At 34.8% G+C, this 16669-nt stretch overlaps 1 protein-coding gene and 1 long non-coding RNA gene across 2 annotated transcripts; one reads left to right on the forward strand and one right to left on the reverse strand.

The window, feature by feature from the left end:
- Positions 1-2616: 2616 nt before the first annotated feature.
- LOC142229362 (transcription factor 15) lies at positions 2617-14869 on the forward strand. The gene is made up of 3 exons (XM_075299915.1): positions 2617-3272; positions 8906-9036; positions 14577-14869. The coding sequence occupies exons 1-3, from the start codon at positions 3133-3135 to the stop codon at positions 14690-14692; spliced, it is 387 nt and encodes a 128-aa protein (XP_075156030.1). The 5' UTR covers positions 2617-3132; the 3' UTR covers positions 14693-14869.
- On the reverse strand, positions 12086-16467 carry LOC142229363 (uncharacterized). The gene is made up of 2 exons (XR_012720391.1): positions 16358-16467; positions 12086-12263 (listed from the first exon to the last, which is right to left on the reverse strand). It is a non-coding gene; the product is annotated as an uncharacterized LOC142229363 (long non-coding RNA).
- Positions 16468-16669: the final 202 nt, after the last annotated feature.

The following is a 16669-nucleotide window of genomic DNA, read 5'->3' on the forward strand; positions in this document are numbered from 1 at the left end:
TCAACTAAATCGGAGCAAAAAATTGGCCACTGTGGTCATATGAGTGTAAATCGGGCGAACGATGTATATGGGATCTATATCTAAATCTGAACCGATTTCAATAAAATTTGGCACACTTTAAGCAAATTAGGGTAAAACTCTGGCTTCTGGGGCCATATAAGTCAATATCGGGCGAAATATATATGGGAGCTATATCTAAATCTGAACCGATTTCTTCCAAAATCAATAGGGCTCTATTCTGAGCCAAAACACATACTTGTACCAAATTTGATTGGACTAAAACTGCGACCTAGACTTTGATTACAAAAATGTGTTCACGGACAGACGGACATGACTATATCGACTCAGGAGCCCACCCTGAGCATTTTTGCCAGTCACCATGTGTCTATCTCGTCTCCTTCTGGGTGTTGCAAACATATGCACTAACTTATAATACCCTGTTCCGTAGTGTGGCGCATGGTATAAAAATGTTGACATAAGTTTGTATAGAAATAAAATGTTGACAAAATTTTCTATAGAAATAAAATTTTCTATAGAAATAAAATTTTCACAAAATTTTCTATAGAAATAAAATTTGACAAAATTTTCTATAGAAATAAAAATTTTGACAAAATTTTCTATAGAAATAAAATTTTGACAAAATTTTCTATAGGAATAATTTTTTTTTTATTTGTAATTGTTGGTTTATTCTTCAATCATTTTGTTGTTTTTTATTTCAGCTTAAAACCATGCATTGACTAAACTACAAGTATAGCTTAACCAACAGAAGAAAATAATGTTTGTCAAATTTATTTGGACAAAGGCCGGCTATCATAAACTTTTTTGTGGAAGGTTCAAGTGTAGTTCACTTTGGGTTTAGTGAACTTCCTGATTTTTTTCTGATAATTGGTTGATACTTTTGCTGCAAGTAGAGGATGCTGATGAGGAATGTGGTAATTCCGAAACAGCTGTACATCCAACCATCCTGCAGTCTATAGGGCTTTGCCCAAATAAATTTGTTGACAAAATTTTCTATAGAAATAAAATTTTGACAAAATTTTGTATAGAAATAAATTTTTGACCAAATTTTCTATAGAAATAAAATTTTGACAAATTTTTCTATAGAAATAAAATTTTGACAAATTTGTCTATAAAAATAAAATTTTGACAAAATATGCTATAGAAATAAAATTTTGACAAATTTTGCTATAGAAGTAAAATTTTGACAAAAATGTCTATTGAAATACAAGTTTGACAAAATTTTCTATAGAAATAAAATTTTGATAAAATTTTCTACAGAAAATTTTTTGCTTTTTTTCTTTTAATCATTGTTGTTGTTTTTTTGAATTCAGCTTAAAACCATGCATTGACTAAACTACAAGTGTAGTTTAGTTTTAGTCAATGTGTTGTTTAGTCAATGTCACTGTCAAATCATCGATCTGAGTGCATTTGGCTGGGTTTATTTTGAGCGTGCTTCCTCTTTTTTCATTCGTTTTGTTTTGTTATTGTTGGTTTTTTCTTTAATAATTGTGGTTGTTTTTGTTTATTTCAGCTTAAAACCATGTATTGACTAAACTACAAGTGTAGCTTAACCAACAGAGGAAAAGAGCATGGTTTTAAGCTGAAATCAAAAAACAACAACAATGATTAAAGAAAAAACCAACAATAACAAAAAACGAATGAAAAAAGAGGAAGCACGCTCAAAATAAACACAGCCAACTGCACTCAAATCCATGATTTGACGGTGGCAAAGGAAAAGAGATATGTTTGTATGACTTTATTTCGGCATATATCGGCTATCATGTAAAAACCTTTTTTCGGAAGTTTCAAGTGTGGTTTACTATTGGGTTAGTGAATTTCCTGCATTTATTCTGATAATTGGTTGATAGTTTTGCTACAAGTAGAGGATGCTGGTGAGGAATGTGGTAATTCCGAAACGTGCGTCCATCCAACCATCTTGCATTCTATAGGACAAACATTCTTTCCCTCTGTTGGTTAAGCTACAGTTTAGTCAATGCATGATTTTAAGCTGAAATCAAAAAAACAACAGAAATAAAATTTTGATAAAATTTTCTATAGAAATAAAATTTTTGACAAAAAGTTGATCAAAAACTTCAAAATAATAATTTTTAAATTTGGTAGATGTTTAGTAAAATTTCCCTCAAATTTTGGTAGCTTATTTTTGGTACGAGTGGCAACCGAGCCTACATAGCCTCAAGAAGTCAAATCGGAAGATCGGTTTATGTGGGAATATATATCAATCTAACGATGTGCATCCGTCCCTCTGTTGAAATCACGCTAACCGAATGAAATGATGCTATCGAACTGAAACTTGGCACTTGTGGTTGTTATTGATGTAGGTCGAACAGTATAGCAAATTGAAGTAAAGGCTTTTTCGCACATGGCCATTTTCGATATTTCTCACATTTGTTGAACTACTCCTCGTCGCTGGCTCTTCTTACACACTCATTTTTCTTTGCATCAAGTGTTTGTATGGACAATTTGTCGTCATTAATGACTTAATTCATTTTACAGTTTTCATTCGAGCAAGAGTTCCATTAGTTTATGTTTGAGTTTTAACGCATATGCGCGGCCGAGGAGGTTACCCCATAAGAATAACAACAACATCTATAATTCATAGATGTACAAACATACATACTATAAAATACTTTAAAAATTTAGAATTATTGTAGAATGTGTGTCTTTATGAAGTGATCACAAATAAAAACAGTAGCCCTCTTTACTGATCTCAAATGACCATTACCAATCTCTCATCGCATCGTTCTCATATCCCAACAGAAACCTCCATCCCATCCACAAACACAAACAACAAAAAATAAACAGTACAAAAACTATGTTCGAAGAGTATGTCCGCCCGATCGCAAATGTACAGGATTGGATGCGAGGAGGAGGAGGAGGAATAGAGATGAAGATGATGTTGCGAGGAATTCCCAACAACCATCGAACAGATGATATACTGACTACGACTTCTGCTATAAGTGTGGCCGAGAACAATGTAATGATTTCAGTCTTTTGTGTGGGAGAAAGCAATCACCACGTTACACCAGAGCAATTGCACAAAAATTCAAATTGTTATTAAAATTTGTACTGTAATATTCTAATTTGTGTGCTTTCTAAAGTAGCAGTATCATCATGGAATTCTACACAACATCTTATTCTCATGTAGAAATGTGCTCTACAAATAGTCGACGTATCAGTCAATCGGAATCTGATTCATCCAATGGAAAACCAAGACAGGCGGTAAATGCACGTGAACGTTGTAGAACTCAAAGGTGAGAGATGATACAGGACTAACAACTAAGTCATATGTCGAGAACAGTAGGGATTAAAGAATATCAAGCACTCAGTACTGGCTTAGTACTGAGTACGGGGATCAGTATGAGGGATCAACTCCCAAATTGAGGACTCAACTCCCCATTTTCAGGAATGGGGAGTTGAGGACTTTGTGGGGATATTTATGAGAATTTTCCAAAATCTGTTCAATGTCTAACATGGGACATGGGATTTCGTACCCAAAAATCCACAGTTTTAATAAAAAATTCATTACAAAAATCCCCAATACATTTTTGACAAGTTTTTGTGAAAAAGAAAATAGAACAAGTATATACGGCCGTAAGTTCGGCCAGGCCGAATCTTATGTACCCTCCACCATGGATTGCGTAGACACTTCTACGAAAGACTGTCATCCACAATCGAATTACTTGGGTTGTGGTATCTTGAAACTTCTTAACATCGTTTTCTAAATTGTTAGTTAGTCTATACGTGGTATATATTAGACAAAAAAGTTAAGTATAGGTAAGTCTACAAATAATTACGAATCGACATGGAAATTGAAATATGGGGGTCGCTTATATGGGGGCTATATAGAATTATGAACTTGATATGGACCAATTTTTGAGTGATTGGGGATCGATTTATCTGAGGGCTATATATATAACTATAGACCGATATGGACCTAGTTAGGCATGGTTGTTAACGGCCATATACTAGCACAATGTACCAAATTTCAACTCGGATGAAATTTGCTCCTCCAAGAGGCTCCAAAACCAAATCTCGGGATCGATTTATATGGGGGCTATATATGATTATGGACTGATATGGACCACTTTTGGCATGGTTGTTAAATATCATATACTACCACCACGTACCAAATTTCAACCAGATGAATTTTGCTTCTCCAAAAGGCACAGGAGGTCAAAACTGGGGATCGGTTTATATGGGGGCTATATATAATAATGGACCAATTTTTGCATGGGCATTAAAGACCATATACTAACACCATATACCAAATATCAGCCGGATCGGATGAAATTTGCTTCTCTTAGAGGCTCCGCAAGCCAAATCGGGGGATCGGTTTATATGGGGGCTATATATAATTATGGACCGATGTGGACCAATTTTTGCATAGTTTTTAGAGACCATATACTAACACCATGTACCAAATTTTAGCCGGATCGGATCAAATTTGCTTCTCTTAGAGCAATCGCAAGCCAAATTTGGGGGTCCGTTTATATGGGGGCTATACGTAAAAATGGACCGATGTGGTCCAATTTTTGCATGGTTGTTAGAGACCATATACTTACACCATGTACCAAATTTTTGGGGGTCCGTTTATATGGGGGACCTTCTCTAGAAAATCCGTTTATTATGACAGTTTGCGAACCAGGAGACGATCATCAGAATTAATTGTAGTTATTATTTAGAATCGAATTTTTATCGTATGCAAATCGTCTTCTAAATGCTCGAGAAATAGAAATGGGAGTTCGGTCAACGTGTATTTATGAACCAATATTTACTTCAAAATATTCAACGAATAAAATTTGGTGATCGATCAACATGAGGAAATCCACCGTTGTACAATGGTTAGCATGGCCGCCTTGCATACACAGGGTCGTAGGTTCGAACCCAGTTTCGACCAAACACCAAAAAGTTTTTCAGCGGTGGATTATCCCACCTCAGTAATGCTGGTGACATTTCTGAGTATTTCAAAGCTTCTCTAAGTGGTTTCACCGCAATGTGGAACGCCGTTCGGACTCGGCTATATAAAGTAGGTCCCTTGTCATTGAGCTAAACATAGAATCGGGCAACACTCAGTGATAAGAGGGAAGTTTGTTTGCATTTATAATGTCGTGCAAGCAAACATCACATATTTTTACACACACTATTTTATTTCAATTTCAACAATAAGTAATAATTCCATATTTACATCGTGTGCCCATCAAATGTACAAACGCAGACATCATGTAACTGCAAATAAAAATAAATGATCCATATAGCAAAATTCAGAAAAAAACAGGTATATTTTTCAATTACACTTTCCTTTTTTGTGTTCACATAAAACCACGTGCCACTTATGAATAAATAAATTAACACAAAACACAGTAAATCCGTATTCTCCGTCCATTCCAAGAAACAATCAACACGTGACTGACGCGCAAAATGAAAATCGTGTGTACCTGCTCAATGTTTTTATAAAATTCTTTTCGCTGCAAAAAAGTTAAAAAATTAAATGGTCACGAAAAAATGTAAATGGTCTTTATGGCCATGTAATGGTTCTAGACATATCTATACTTAACCTATAAAAATACAAAATAAAAAAATTTAATGGTCAGGTACATGATTTTCCCGACCATTTAATGGTCTCAAATTCTATCATTTAAATGATAGAACATGTTTGCGGTATTTGAGAACCATTCAAATGCTTATTGCCACCATACATTTTTCTCCGCTCGAAAACTATTTTTACAAAGACAAAATACATGGTTTTCGCGGCAATTACATGCTCTAGATAAGCATTAAATGGATGCGGCAACCATGTCCAAACATGGTTTTTCTGTGCGTGTACCTAACCTAACCTATGGGTATAAAGAATAATCGAATTTTTATCGTATTCAAATCGTCTTCTAAATGTTCGAGAAATAGAAATGGGAGTTCGGTCAGCATGTATTTATGAACTAATATTTACTTCAAAATATTCAAAGAATAAAATTTGGTGATCGATCAACATGAGGGCATTGTTAAAAATGGGCCAAATCAGTGATATACTCAGGTAACGGGGCAAAGTTTCGAAATGATTTCACAATCGTAGATAACAGGTTGGCTGATAAGTCCCCGGTCTAACACATTTTTTTTGTCAAAATTCGTTTTTATTATTCAACATAGTTCCCTTCAAGAGCGATACAACGATTATAACGACCTTCCAATTTTTTGATACCATTTTGGTAGTACTCCTTCGGTTTTGCCTCAAAATAGGCCTCAGTTTCGGCGATCACCTCTTCACTGCAGCCAAATTTTTTCCCTGCGAGCATCCATTTGAGGTCTGAGAACAAGAAAAAGTCGCTGGGGGCCAGATCTGGAGAATATGGTGGGTGGGGAAGCAATTCGAAGCACAATTCATGAAGTTTTGCCATCGTTCTCAATGACTTGTGGCACGGTGCGTTGTCTTGGTGGAACAATACTATATTCTTCTTCATATGGGGCCGTTTTGCCGCGATTTCGACCTTCAAACGCTCCAATAACGACATATTATAGTCACTGTTGATGGGTTTTCCCTTCTCAAGATAATCGAAAAAAATTATTTCATGCGCATCCCAAAAAAACAGAGGTCATTACTTTACCAGCGGACTTTTGAGTCTTTCCACGCTTCGGAGACGGTTCACCGGTCGCTGTCCACTCAGGCGACTGTCGATTCGACTCAGGAGTGTAGTGATGGAGCCATGTTTCATCCATTGTCACACATCGGAGGAAAAACTCGGGTGTATTACGAGTTAACAACTGCAAACACCGCTCAGAATCAGCAACACGTTGTTGTTTTTGATCAAATGTGAGCTCGCGCGGCACCCATTTTGCACAGAGCTTCCGCATATCCAAATAGTGATGAATGATATGACCAACACGTTCCTTTGATATCGTTAAGGCCTCCGCTATCTCGATCAACTTCATTTTACGGTCATTCAAAATCATTTTGTGCATTTTTTGATGTTTTCGTCGGTAACCACCTCTTTCGGGCGTCCACTGCGTTCACCGTCCTCCGTGCTCATTTCACCACGCTTGAATTTTGCATACCAATCAATTATTGTTGATTTCCCTGGGGCAGAGTCCGGAAACTCATTATCAAGTCAAGTTTTTACTTCCACCGTATTTTTTCCCTTCAGGAAACAGTATTTTATCAAAACACGAAATTCCTTTTTTTCATTTTTTTCACAAAAGTAACAAAAGTTGCTTCACAAAAGACGCTCTATCTCTCAAAATCTGTATTAACTCATGGACTCCTATGTAAAGTTCTGTGTCCATTTCTAGTGCAAATGCTCCATTTACACCATATGAGCATTCGCTGTACTTCTTTAAGCCCTGTTTTAAGAGTGCAGAAAAAACAGAATTTAATGGAAACCACTATTCTAAACCTAATCCATTCTACTGAACAGATTAAGAAAAATCCCCAAATTTCTGTAAATTCTCCATCAAATCCCAAACCCCCCAAATCAAATTTCGTCACCATCCACGAAAAAATATACCTAATTTGGCAACACTGCAGCAGATCATGACGAGGTATGAACTGATACATTATAGTATTGATTGAGTTCTTAGTTTTGCGACTAAACGAGCTGATTTTTTCTTCAATTCAACATCAAACCGATCCAATAATTCGTAATCGTGATATGGTCTCCTAAAAAAATGGCCTTTATATTTTTGGTCGATGAGACAGTATTGCCTTCTTGGATGCATAGTCACCCCCAAACATATTATATAGTACTTTGGTCTCCGGTGCATACTAGTGGGTCCCTATTTCATCGCAGTACACTTAGGTTAGCTCATGTATTTAGGCACACAGTATGGTCACACTGGCCAAATATTTGACAGAAATCAAAAACGAATTCGTCGCCACAGTCAAGCCAGCAAACATGTTTAGCTCATATAGAGTATATCACATCTCAATAGGAGTATTTTTCAAAAACGGTATCCAGATATTTCGAAAGCAATGCAGGAAAATAGTTTGACACTAATTTTGAGCAAATATTTGCCTAGTGTGACCATACCCTTAGATTATTCAGTCCATTGTGGTACCTCATACGGTGAACTTCTCTCTTATCATTGATTGCTGCCCGATTATATGCTTAGTTCAAGAAGAATGAAAAATCACTTAGAGGAGCTTTGAAACATTTAGTAATTACATTTCTGAGAGGAGATAATTTGGACTTGAAGCAAGAACCCTCTGTATGGAAAGCGGTCATGCTAACCATTGCACCACGGTGGCTCTTAAATGTTATGAAACGCTGATCTGGATTGATCTCACGGTTGCACTTGTTGGTAGGGGGGGAACAAGGAGTGGTCATATTTCATTCCGCCGCCAGTTTTCTCGTGCCCCCAAATGCCTATTGAAATGCCGAAAGTACAACTTATGTTACCATCCAAAAACAAGAATCGAATCTGCGACATTAATTTTCCTTTTCCATTTTTGTACAACAAATGCCACAATGGTGCAATGGTTAGCATGTCGGCCTTTCATACAAAGCATCATACGTCCAATTCCAGTTCCGACGGAACACCAAAAAGTTTTTCAGCGGTCGATTATTCCCTCTCAGAAATGCTGATGACATTTCTGAGTGTTTCACAGCTTCGGATTTGGTTATAAAAGGGAGGTCATTTGTCATTGGGCTAAACATAGCACTCATTGATAAGGGAGAAGTCCATCACTTGTGGTATCACAATAAACTGAATAGCCAAAAATAACCTAGCCTACCCGACACCAAAGGTCAACAAATCTTACCCACTGAGTACAATTGGTTACTTACAACCTTATCGATTAATACGTAATTATATATAATTTAAATATTTATTATTAATTTCCTATTGTTGTTTGTCTTTCATTAATGGTTTATATTGTGCTTGTTTTTTTTTTTTATAGCGTTAATAGTGCTTTCAATACACTGCGGACTTTAATTCCCACCGAGCCTTATGATCGAAAATTATCTAAAATTGAAATATTACGATTAGCAAAAAGTTACATCGCCCATTTGGATGCTGTTATCGTGACAGGTAATAAATAAATTTTTTCTAAGTTTTAAGGTGAATATTAAGATCGAATTTAGCCGCAAAAATTGCCAATTTTCAAAGTTACTTTTCTTTAATAATACAATTTAAAGAAAATAAAGTTGTTAAATTGTTGCTTTGGATCATTCCCCATCATGTTATAAACAAATTTACACAAAAAGTTATAATTTTATTCTGCTGTTACAGATTTATTTTCGATTTTAGCGGCTAAACTCGAACTTAATATTCACCTTTATGCACTAAAAAAATTATTTCCCCGAAACTAAATTTAGACCAAATAACCAACGAACCTTGTTTAGGAACAAATGGAAATTTCGTTGGTTTAAATTTCATTCGTCACAAAACAGGTTAATTTTTGGTTGAGGTCTAATATTTGCGAATTTGGGCAAAAATTCGTGGTTCGAAGAACCAGTCTATAAATTAAGTAAGATTTTGAATATTTGCGTTGAAGATAAAAAACTTTTTAAATAGGCTAATTTATTTTATTTTAATTTATTTTAAAGTTTTGCAAACTTGATTCAAAGTGAACTGATAAAAAGAAATTTTTCGTTCGGAATTAATATGTAACAATAAACGTTCAATGTAAGTCAGCCTATAAATTAAGTGAGATTTTGAATATTTGTGTTGAAGATTAAAAACAAAAACTTTTGAAATAGGCAAATATTTATTTTAAAGATTTTGCGGACTTGATTCAAAGTGAATTCATAAACAGAAATTTTGCTTTCTTAAAATACTGATTTTTTCGTTCGGAATTAATACAAAAATCGTTCAATGTAAGTCACAGTTTTTAAAACCAAAACTTGTTGGTGTATTATATTTCAGAATAAACATTCAAAAAAAGTGAACTCTCTATTTCACTAAAGCCAATTTAACTTTATTTTAGTTCATGGAATTATTATGTTTGGAGAAAGTTTCTTTTAGTCTAGTATTTTTTGCGTGCATTAGTTAAATTAACTAAAAAGGGAGAAAAATTTTAAACAAATTAAACATAAAGATTTACTAAATTCGTATTTCTCACAAAGTAGTTCATTATTTCTTTAAATTTGTAACATTTACTACAAATGCGTCCATCATGAACTTCGTATGTCATTAAAGAGATTTTGAACTCCAATTTTTTCCTTCTAACTACAAAGTTTTCTTTGACAAGTGAAAAAAAAATTAATTATGTCTAATAAATTTTCTTGAATTTGTTGAAAAATATTTACTCATTTTTGTGATATCGGCATGATGTCAGCGTTTGTAATATTGTTTAGTTAAAATTTTCTAAAAATATTCAAAATTTTCTATAATTAACCAAAAGTTTTCTTCCTGGTGGGATTACTGTTTTTTCAGTGAAGTCGACATTATTTGGTGTAGTCAGATTTTACTTATAAGGTGGGTATTAAGTTCGAGTTTAGCCGCTAAAAACGTCATTTTTTCACGATTACTTTTCTTTAATAATCCATTTTAAGGAATACAAACTTTGTGAAAATTTGCTTTGGGCTTTTCCCCATCAAGTTATGATAAAATTCGCAACAAATACGTATAATTTCATGCATTTTTCTTATTGATTTAGTTTTCACTTTAGCGATTTGAGCGGCTAAACTCGAACTTAATACCCACCTATAAAGGTAAATTTTTGATAGATACACTAATAGAAAAAATTGCGTTCCGCAATCGTGAACGGACGGTGACAAAATGAAACGGAAACGTTGACAAAAAATCAAAACGAAATGTTCACGATTTCGTCCACGGGCGTTCATGATTTCATAAATGGCATTCGTTTTTCTTTGGCCATGAAAATTCTTAAAATAATCCTTAGTCGTTGTTATGGCAACTCCGCCGGTGGTGCAATGTGCTAAGGCGACTATTAACGCTTATGGTGCAGACGACACAGGTTCGAGTCACGGTAGCGGAAATCTTTTTTTAATTTTGTTTTTATATTCGTAACTACTACGTTTTCAGATCATGAAGGCTGGTTGTTGTTTTGACAACGCATGGTGTCATTTTAACGTTGTCAGATTGACCCCATATGTTCTCAATTTGACAACACATGTATGTTGATTCACTTTCATGAATGGATCGTTTCGAAATGACCACGCCGTTCATGATTTTTTCTATGGGTGTATAATTATAAATAATTTCATCATAATAATTATACCCTGCGCCACACTGTGGAACAGGGTATTATAAGTTAGTGCATATGTTTGCAACACCCAGAAGGAGATGAGATAGACACATGGTGTCTTTGGCAAAAATGCTTAGGGTGGACTCCTGAGTCGATATAACCATATCCGTCCGTCTGTCTGTGAACACATTTTTGTAATCAAAGTCTAGGTCGCAGTTTTAGTCCAACCGACTTCAAATTTGGCACAAGTATGTGTTTTGGCTCAGAATAGAACCCTATTGATTTTGGAAGAAATCGGTTCAGATTTAGATATAGCTCCCATATATATATCTCGCCCGATATGGACTTATATGGCCCCAGAAGCCAGAGTTTTACCCTAATTTGCTTAAAATTTTGCACAAGAAGAACAATTAGTACTATAGTCAAGTATACCAAATTTTATTGAAATCGGTTCAGATTTAGATATAGCTCCCATATATATCTTTCGCCCGATAGGGACTAATACGGTCCTAGCAGCCAGAGTTTTACCCCAATTTGGTTGAAATTTTGCACTAGGAGTACAATTAGTACACGCAGAGAAGAAACATGATTGTCACAATCATATTCGAAGAGCAAAATAATATGATAACAGCTATTTTTGCGGCGACCATGTAACATTTTAACCTGAAACCATGTTGGCTCAGTGAACATGGTTCTAAGAAAAATACTATTGTCCTCATCTAAAATGTTATTATATTGATAAAAAGAATTTTGTTTCCATTAAAAGACAATGGTCACGATCTAAAATGTTATGTTATTCGTCAAAAATGTTTTTCTTCTAGTTAAAAGAACATGGTCACAACCTAAAATGTTTTGATTTTTATGAAAAAAACTTTTTTCGTCGTCGAAAAAAGGACGCCACTTGAGAAAAGAAAACACAAAATCAACTTTGTTTATTTGTTTTTATATATTTATAAACTAATTCATTGTTTATTTGTATTTATAATGTCGTGCACACAAACATCACATATTTTTACACACTCTAGTTTGGTTCAATTTCAACGCTAAGTAATCATTCCATATTTACTTCGTGCCCATCAAATGTACAAACGCAGACATCATGTAACTGCAAATAAAAATAAATTATACCATAAGCAAAATGCAGAACAAAAACCAGGTACATTTTTTTTTCAATTACACTTTCCTTTTTATACCCTCCACCATAAGATGGGGGTATATTAACTTTGTCATTCCGTTTGTAACACATCGAAATATTGCTCTAAGACCCCATAAAGTATATATATTCTGGGTCGTGGTGAAATTCTGAGTCGATCTAAGCATGTCCGTCCGTCCGTCCGTCTGTCCGTCTGTCCGGCTGTCCGTCCGTCTGTGGAAATCACGCTAACTTCCGAACGAAACTAGCTATCGACTTGAAACTTGGCACAAGTAGTTGTTATTGATGTAGGTCGGATGGTATTGAAAATGGGCCATATCGGCCCACGTTTACGTATAGCCCCCATATAAACCGATACCCAAATTTGTCTTGCGGAGCCTTCCGGAGCAGCAAAATTCATCCGATCCGGTTGAAATTTGGTACGTGGTCTAAGTATATGGTCTCTAACAACCATGCAAAAATTGGTCCATATCGGTCCATAATTATATATAGCCCCCATATAAACCGATCCCCAGATTTGACCTCCGGAGCCTCTTGGAGGGGCAAAATTCATCCGATCCGGTTGAAATTTGGTACCTGATGTTAGTATACGGTTTCTAACAACCATGCAAAAATTGGTCCATATCGGTCCATAAATATATATAGCTCCCATATAAACCGATCCCCAAATTTGACCTCCGGAGCCTCTTGGAGGAGCAAACTTCATCCTACCCGATTGAAATTTGGTACGTGGTGTTAGTATATGGTCTCTAACAACCATGCAAAAACTGGTCCATATCGGTCCATAATTATATATAGCTCCCATATGAACCGATCCCCAGATTTGACCTCCGGAGCCTCTTGGAGGGGCAAAATTCATCCGATCCGTTTGAAATTGGGTACCTAATGTTAGTATACGGTATCTAACAAGCATGCAAAAATTGGTCCATATCGGTCCATAATTATATATAGCTCCCATATAAACCGATCCCCAGATTTGAACTCTGGAGCCTCTTGGATGAGCAAAATTCATCCGATCCAATTGAAATTTAGTACGTAATTTTGTAAAAAAATTATTTCTGTAGAAAATTTTGTCAACATTTTATTTCTATAGACAATTTTGTCAACATTTTATTTCTATAGAACATTTTGTCAACATTTTATTTCTATAGAACATTTTGTCAACATTTTATTTCTATAGAAAATTTTGTCAAAATTTTATTGCTATAGAAAATTTTGTCAACATTTTACTTCCATAGAAAATTTTGTCAACATTTTATTTCTATAGAAAATTTTGTCAAGTTTTTATTTCTATAGAAAATTTTGTCAAAATTTTATTTCTATAGAAAATTTTGTTAAACTGAATTATATACGTATTTAATCGGCCTTTTTTTGTTTAATATATACCCCTTATGGACTAACTTACAATTTAGAAGACAGTGATAAAAAGTTTTACGATACCTTGCCATCGGCAAGTGTTATCGCAACCCAAGTAATTCGATTGTGGATGACAGCCTTTAGTAGAAGTTCCTACGCAATCCATGGTGGAGGGTACATAAGATTCGGCCTGGCCGAACTTACGGCCGTATATACTTGTTTGTATTCACATAAAACCACGTGCCATTTCTGAATAAATAAATTAACACAAAACACAATAATTCCGTATTCTCCGTTCATTCCAAGAAACAATCAACACACGACTGACGCGCAAAATGAAAATCGTGTGTACCTGCTCAATGTTTTTATAAAATTCTTGTCGCTGGTACATGATTTTCCTGACCATATAATCGTCTCAAATTCTATCATATAAATAATAGAACATGTTTGCGGCATTAGAGAACCATTTAAATGCTTATTGCCAACATATATTTTTCTCCGCTCGAAAATTATTTTTACAAAGACAAAATACATGGCTTTCGGGACAATTACATACTCTAAATAAGCATTAAATGGATGCGGCAACCATGTCCAAACATGTTTTTTCTGTGCATGTATGCGTGCCAAATTTGGTTGAAATCGGTTCACATTTAGATATAGCACCCATATATATGTTTTTCTGATTTCGACAAAAATGGTCAAAATACCAATATTTTCCTTGTAAAATCGCCACTGCTTAGTCGAAAAGTTGTAAAAATGACTCTAATTTTCCTAAACTTTTAAAAGCTGAAGTAATATTGGTATAAGATAGTCGGCCCCGCCCGACTTTAGACTTTCCTCACTTGTTTTTATTTGTATTTAGTTATTTTCTTTTTTCTAAACAAAAGTATATAATTTGTGTCCTTTCAGGAAACACCGAGAGGCCCTGCTCCATATACACACCAGAGTCACACATATGCCATGACAAAAGTGATGAAAGAACAAGTATTTGTACTTTTTGTGCAAATAATTCGAACAAAAGCTGAAGTAATATTGGTATCTTAAGGCTAGTATGTAATAACTTATGTGTAAATGTATTTAAAATGATTATAGTTAATTATAATTAGTGTTTAATTGATTTTATTTTTGGTTTATAATAGATGCTGATATAAAATAAAAAAAAAAAGTTAAGAAGTAAAATAAAAATAAGCACAAAAAGTTGATTTTTGTAATCGTTACCAAATAAAACGGATCAACGTCTTTCTTCTCAAATTTGTAGAAGTAATAACAAAGTACCAGACTTATACTGGGGAGTTCGGAAAAACAATACTGATATTAAATGGATTGCAGCAACATCGCAATATAAATGCTCAAAGAAATTTGTAAGTAGACACATCAGAAAAGACTGCTAAAAACGCAGAAAGTCTGATGAAAGGGGAAAGCATTAACTGCTTGCTGAAATAGAAAACATTGTCTGCTTTTGTTTAAACTAGGTTATCTTAAAACATGTTATAGATTTGTCAAAACAAACACAAATGTTACAGCCAATCTCTCATATCCAAAACGAAGGCTTTCGTTCGACTAGGATGCATAGACCAATTAAGGTATAGACATCTCAAGTGAATTCACAGCGCTGTAGTTTGTCTGCACACCGTAGAGTGCTCTTTATACCCTTCACCACTACCTTTATACCCTTCACTATACCGATCGGCTTAGAATTAAATTCTGAGTCGATTTAGCGATGTCCGTCTGTCTGTCTGTCCGCCCGTCTGTCTGTATATGTAATTTTGTGTGCAAAGTACAACTCGCAGTTTAAGTCCGATCGTCCTGAAATTTGGCACAGAGTTTTACATGGGCTCAAAGGCAATCGCTATTGACTTTAAAAAATCGGTTCAGATTTAGATATAGCTGCCATATATATTTATCACCTATCATAATTAATTAATTAACGTATTTATCAACGTATTTTCTCAAAATTTCGCGCAGCCAAATATTTTGGGGTTTTCGTAAGATATGCAAAATATCAGCCATTTCGACTAATATGGCCACAAAAGCCAGAGTTTTGGCCTGAGTTGCTTTAAATTTTGCACTAGGAGTACGTTTAATAGTATCGTTAAGCGTGCCAAATTTGGTTGAAATCGCTTCAGATTTAGATATAGCTCCCATATATATCTTTCGCCCGATTTACACCCATATGACCACGGAGGCCAAAACTATTCTCCCATTTAGTTTTTTTGCTGAGATAGCAGGATTATGATTCTAAGTATGCATGTCAAATTTGGTCAAAATAGGTTTATATTTAGATATAGCTCCCATATATGTGTACGCCAGAGTAGGGGAAATATGGTAGAATATTTCAAAAATTGTAAATATTACTCAAATTGTCCTATATCTCGAATACATATGTATCGCCCGATAAATGCTCTTTTGCATCAAAATTGCTCTAGCTTTATATTTCCCATATTTTTTACTAACATCGTGTTTCGTCCCAGGGTGTTAGCCGATTTAATTTTTAATTCTAGCGATTTTGTAGAAGTACAAAAAATTTTCTCCAAATCGTTTCAGATATAAATATTTGTATACGGGAATATAAATCTTGATAATAACTCCCAACAAATTTGAAGGAGTTGAGATGGTAACACAAGTTTTGGTCTAGATAATGGTGAAGGGAATAATATAGTCGCCCCCGCCCGACTTTAGACTTTACTTACTTGTTTTTTGTAATGCCAATTGACTGATTTGTACGGTTGTTCTCGTTTTCCAAAAAGAAATTGAGTCACTTGACTGCGCAATTGAGTGGAATGACTGCGCTCTGCAAATAAACAAAACCATGGTGAATTATCAAAGTATGTCCATAGACCAAGGAAGGTATAGACAACGAAAGTGAATTCACAGCGCTGTAGTTTGTCTGCACACCGTAGATGGCTCTTTTTCGTCTGCAATTGAGTGATTTTTAAATTTGGCTTTAATTTGGTTTCTTTCGTTTGTTCTTTTGATGAAACACCAAATATTGGAAAAACATG

This window comes from Haematobia irritans, chromosome 3, assembly GCF_050003625.1.
Source record: "Haematobia irritans isolate KBUSLIRL chromosome 3, ASM5000362v1, whole genome shotgun sequence".
In the NCBI taxonomy this organism is placed as follows: domain Eukaryota; kingdom Metazoa; phylum Arthropoda; class Insecta; order Diptera; family Muscidae; genus Haematobia; species Haematobia irritans.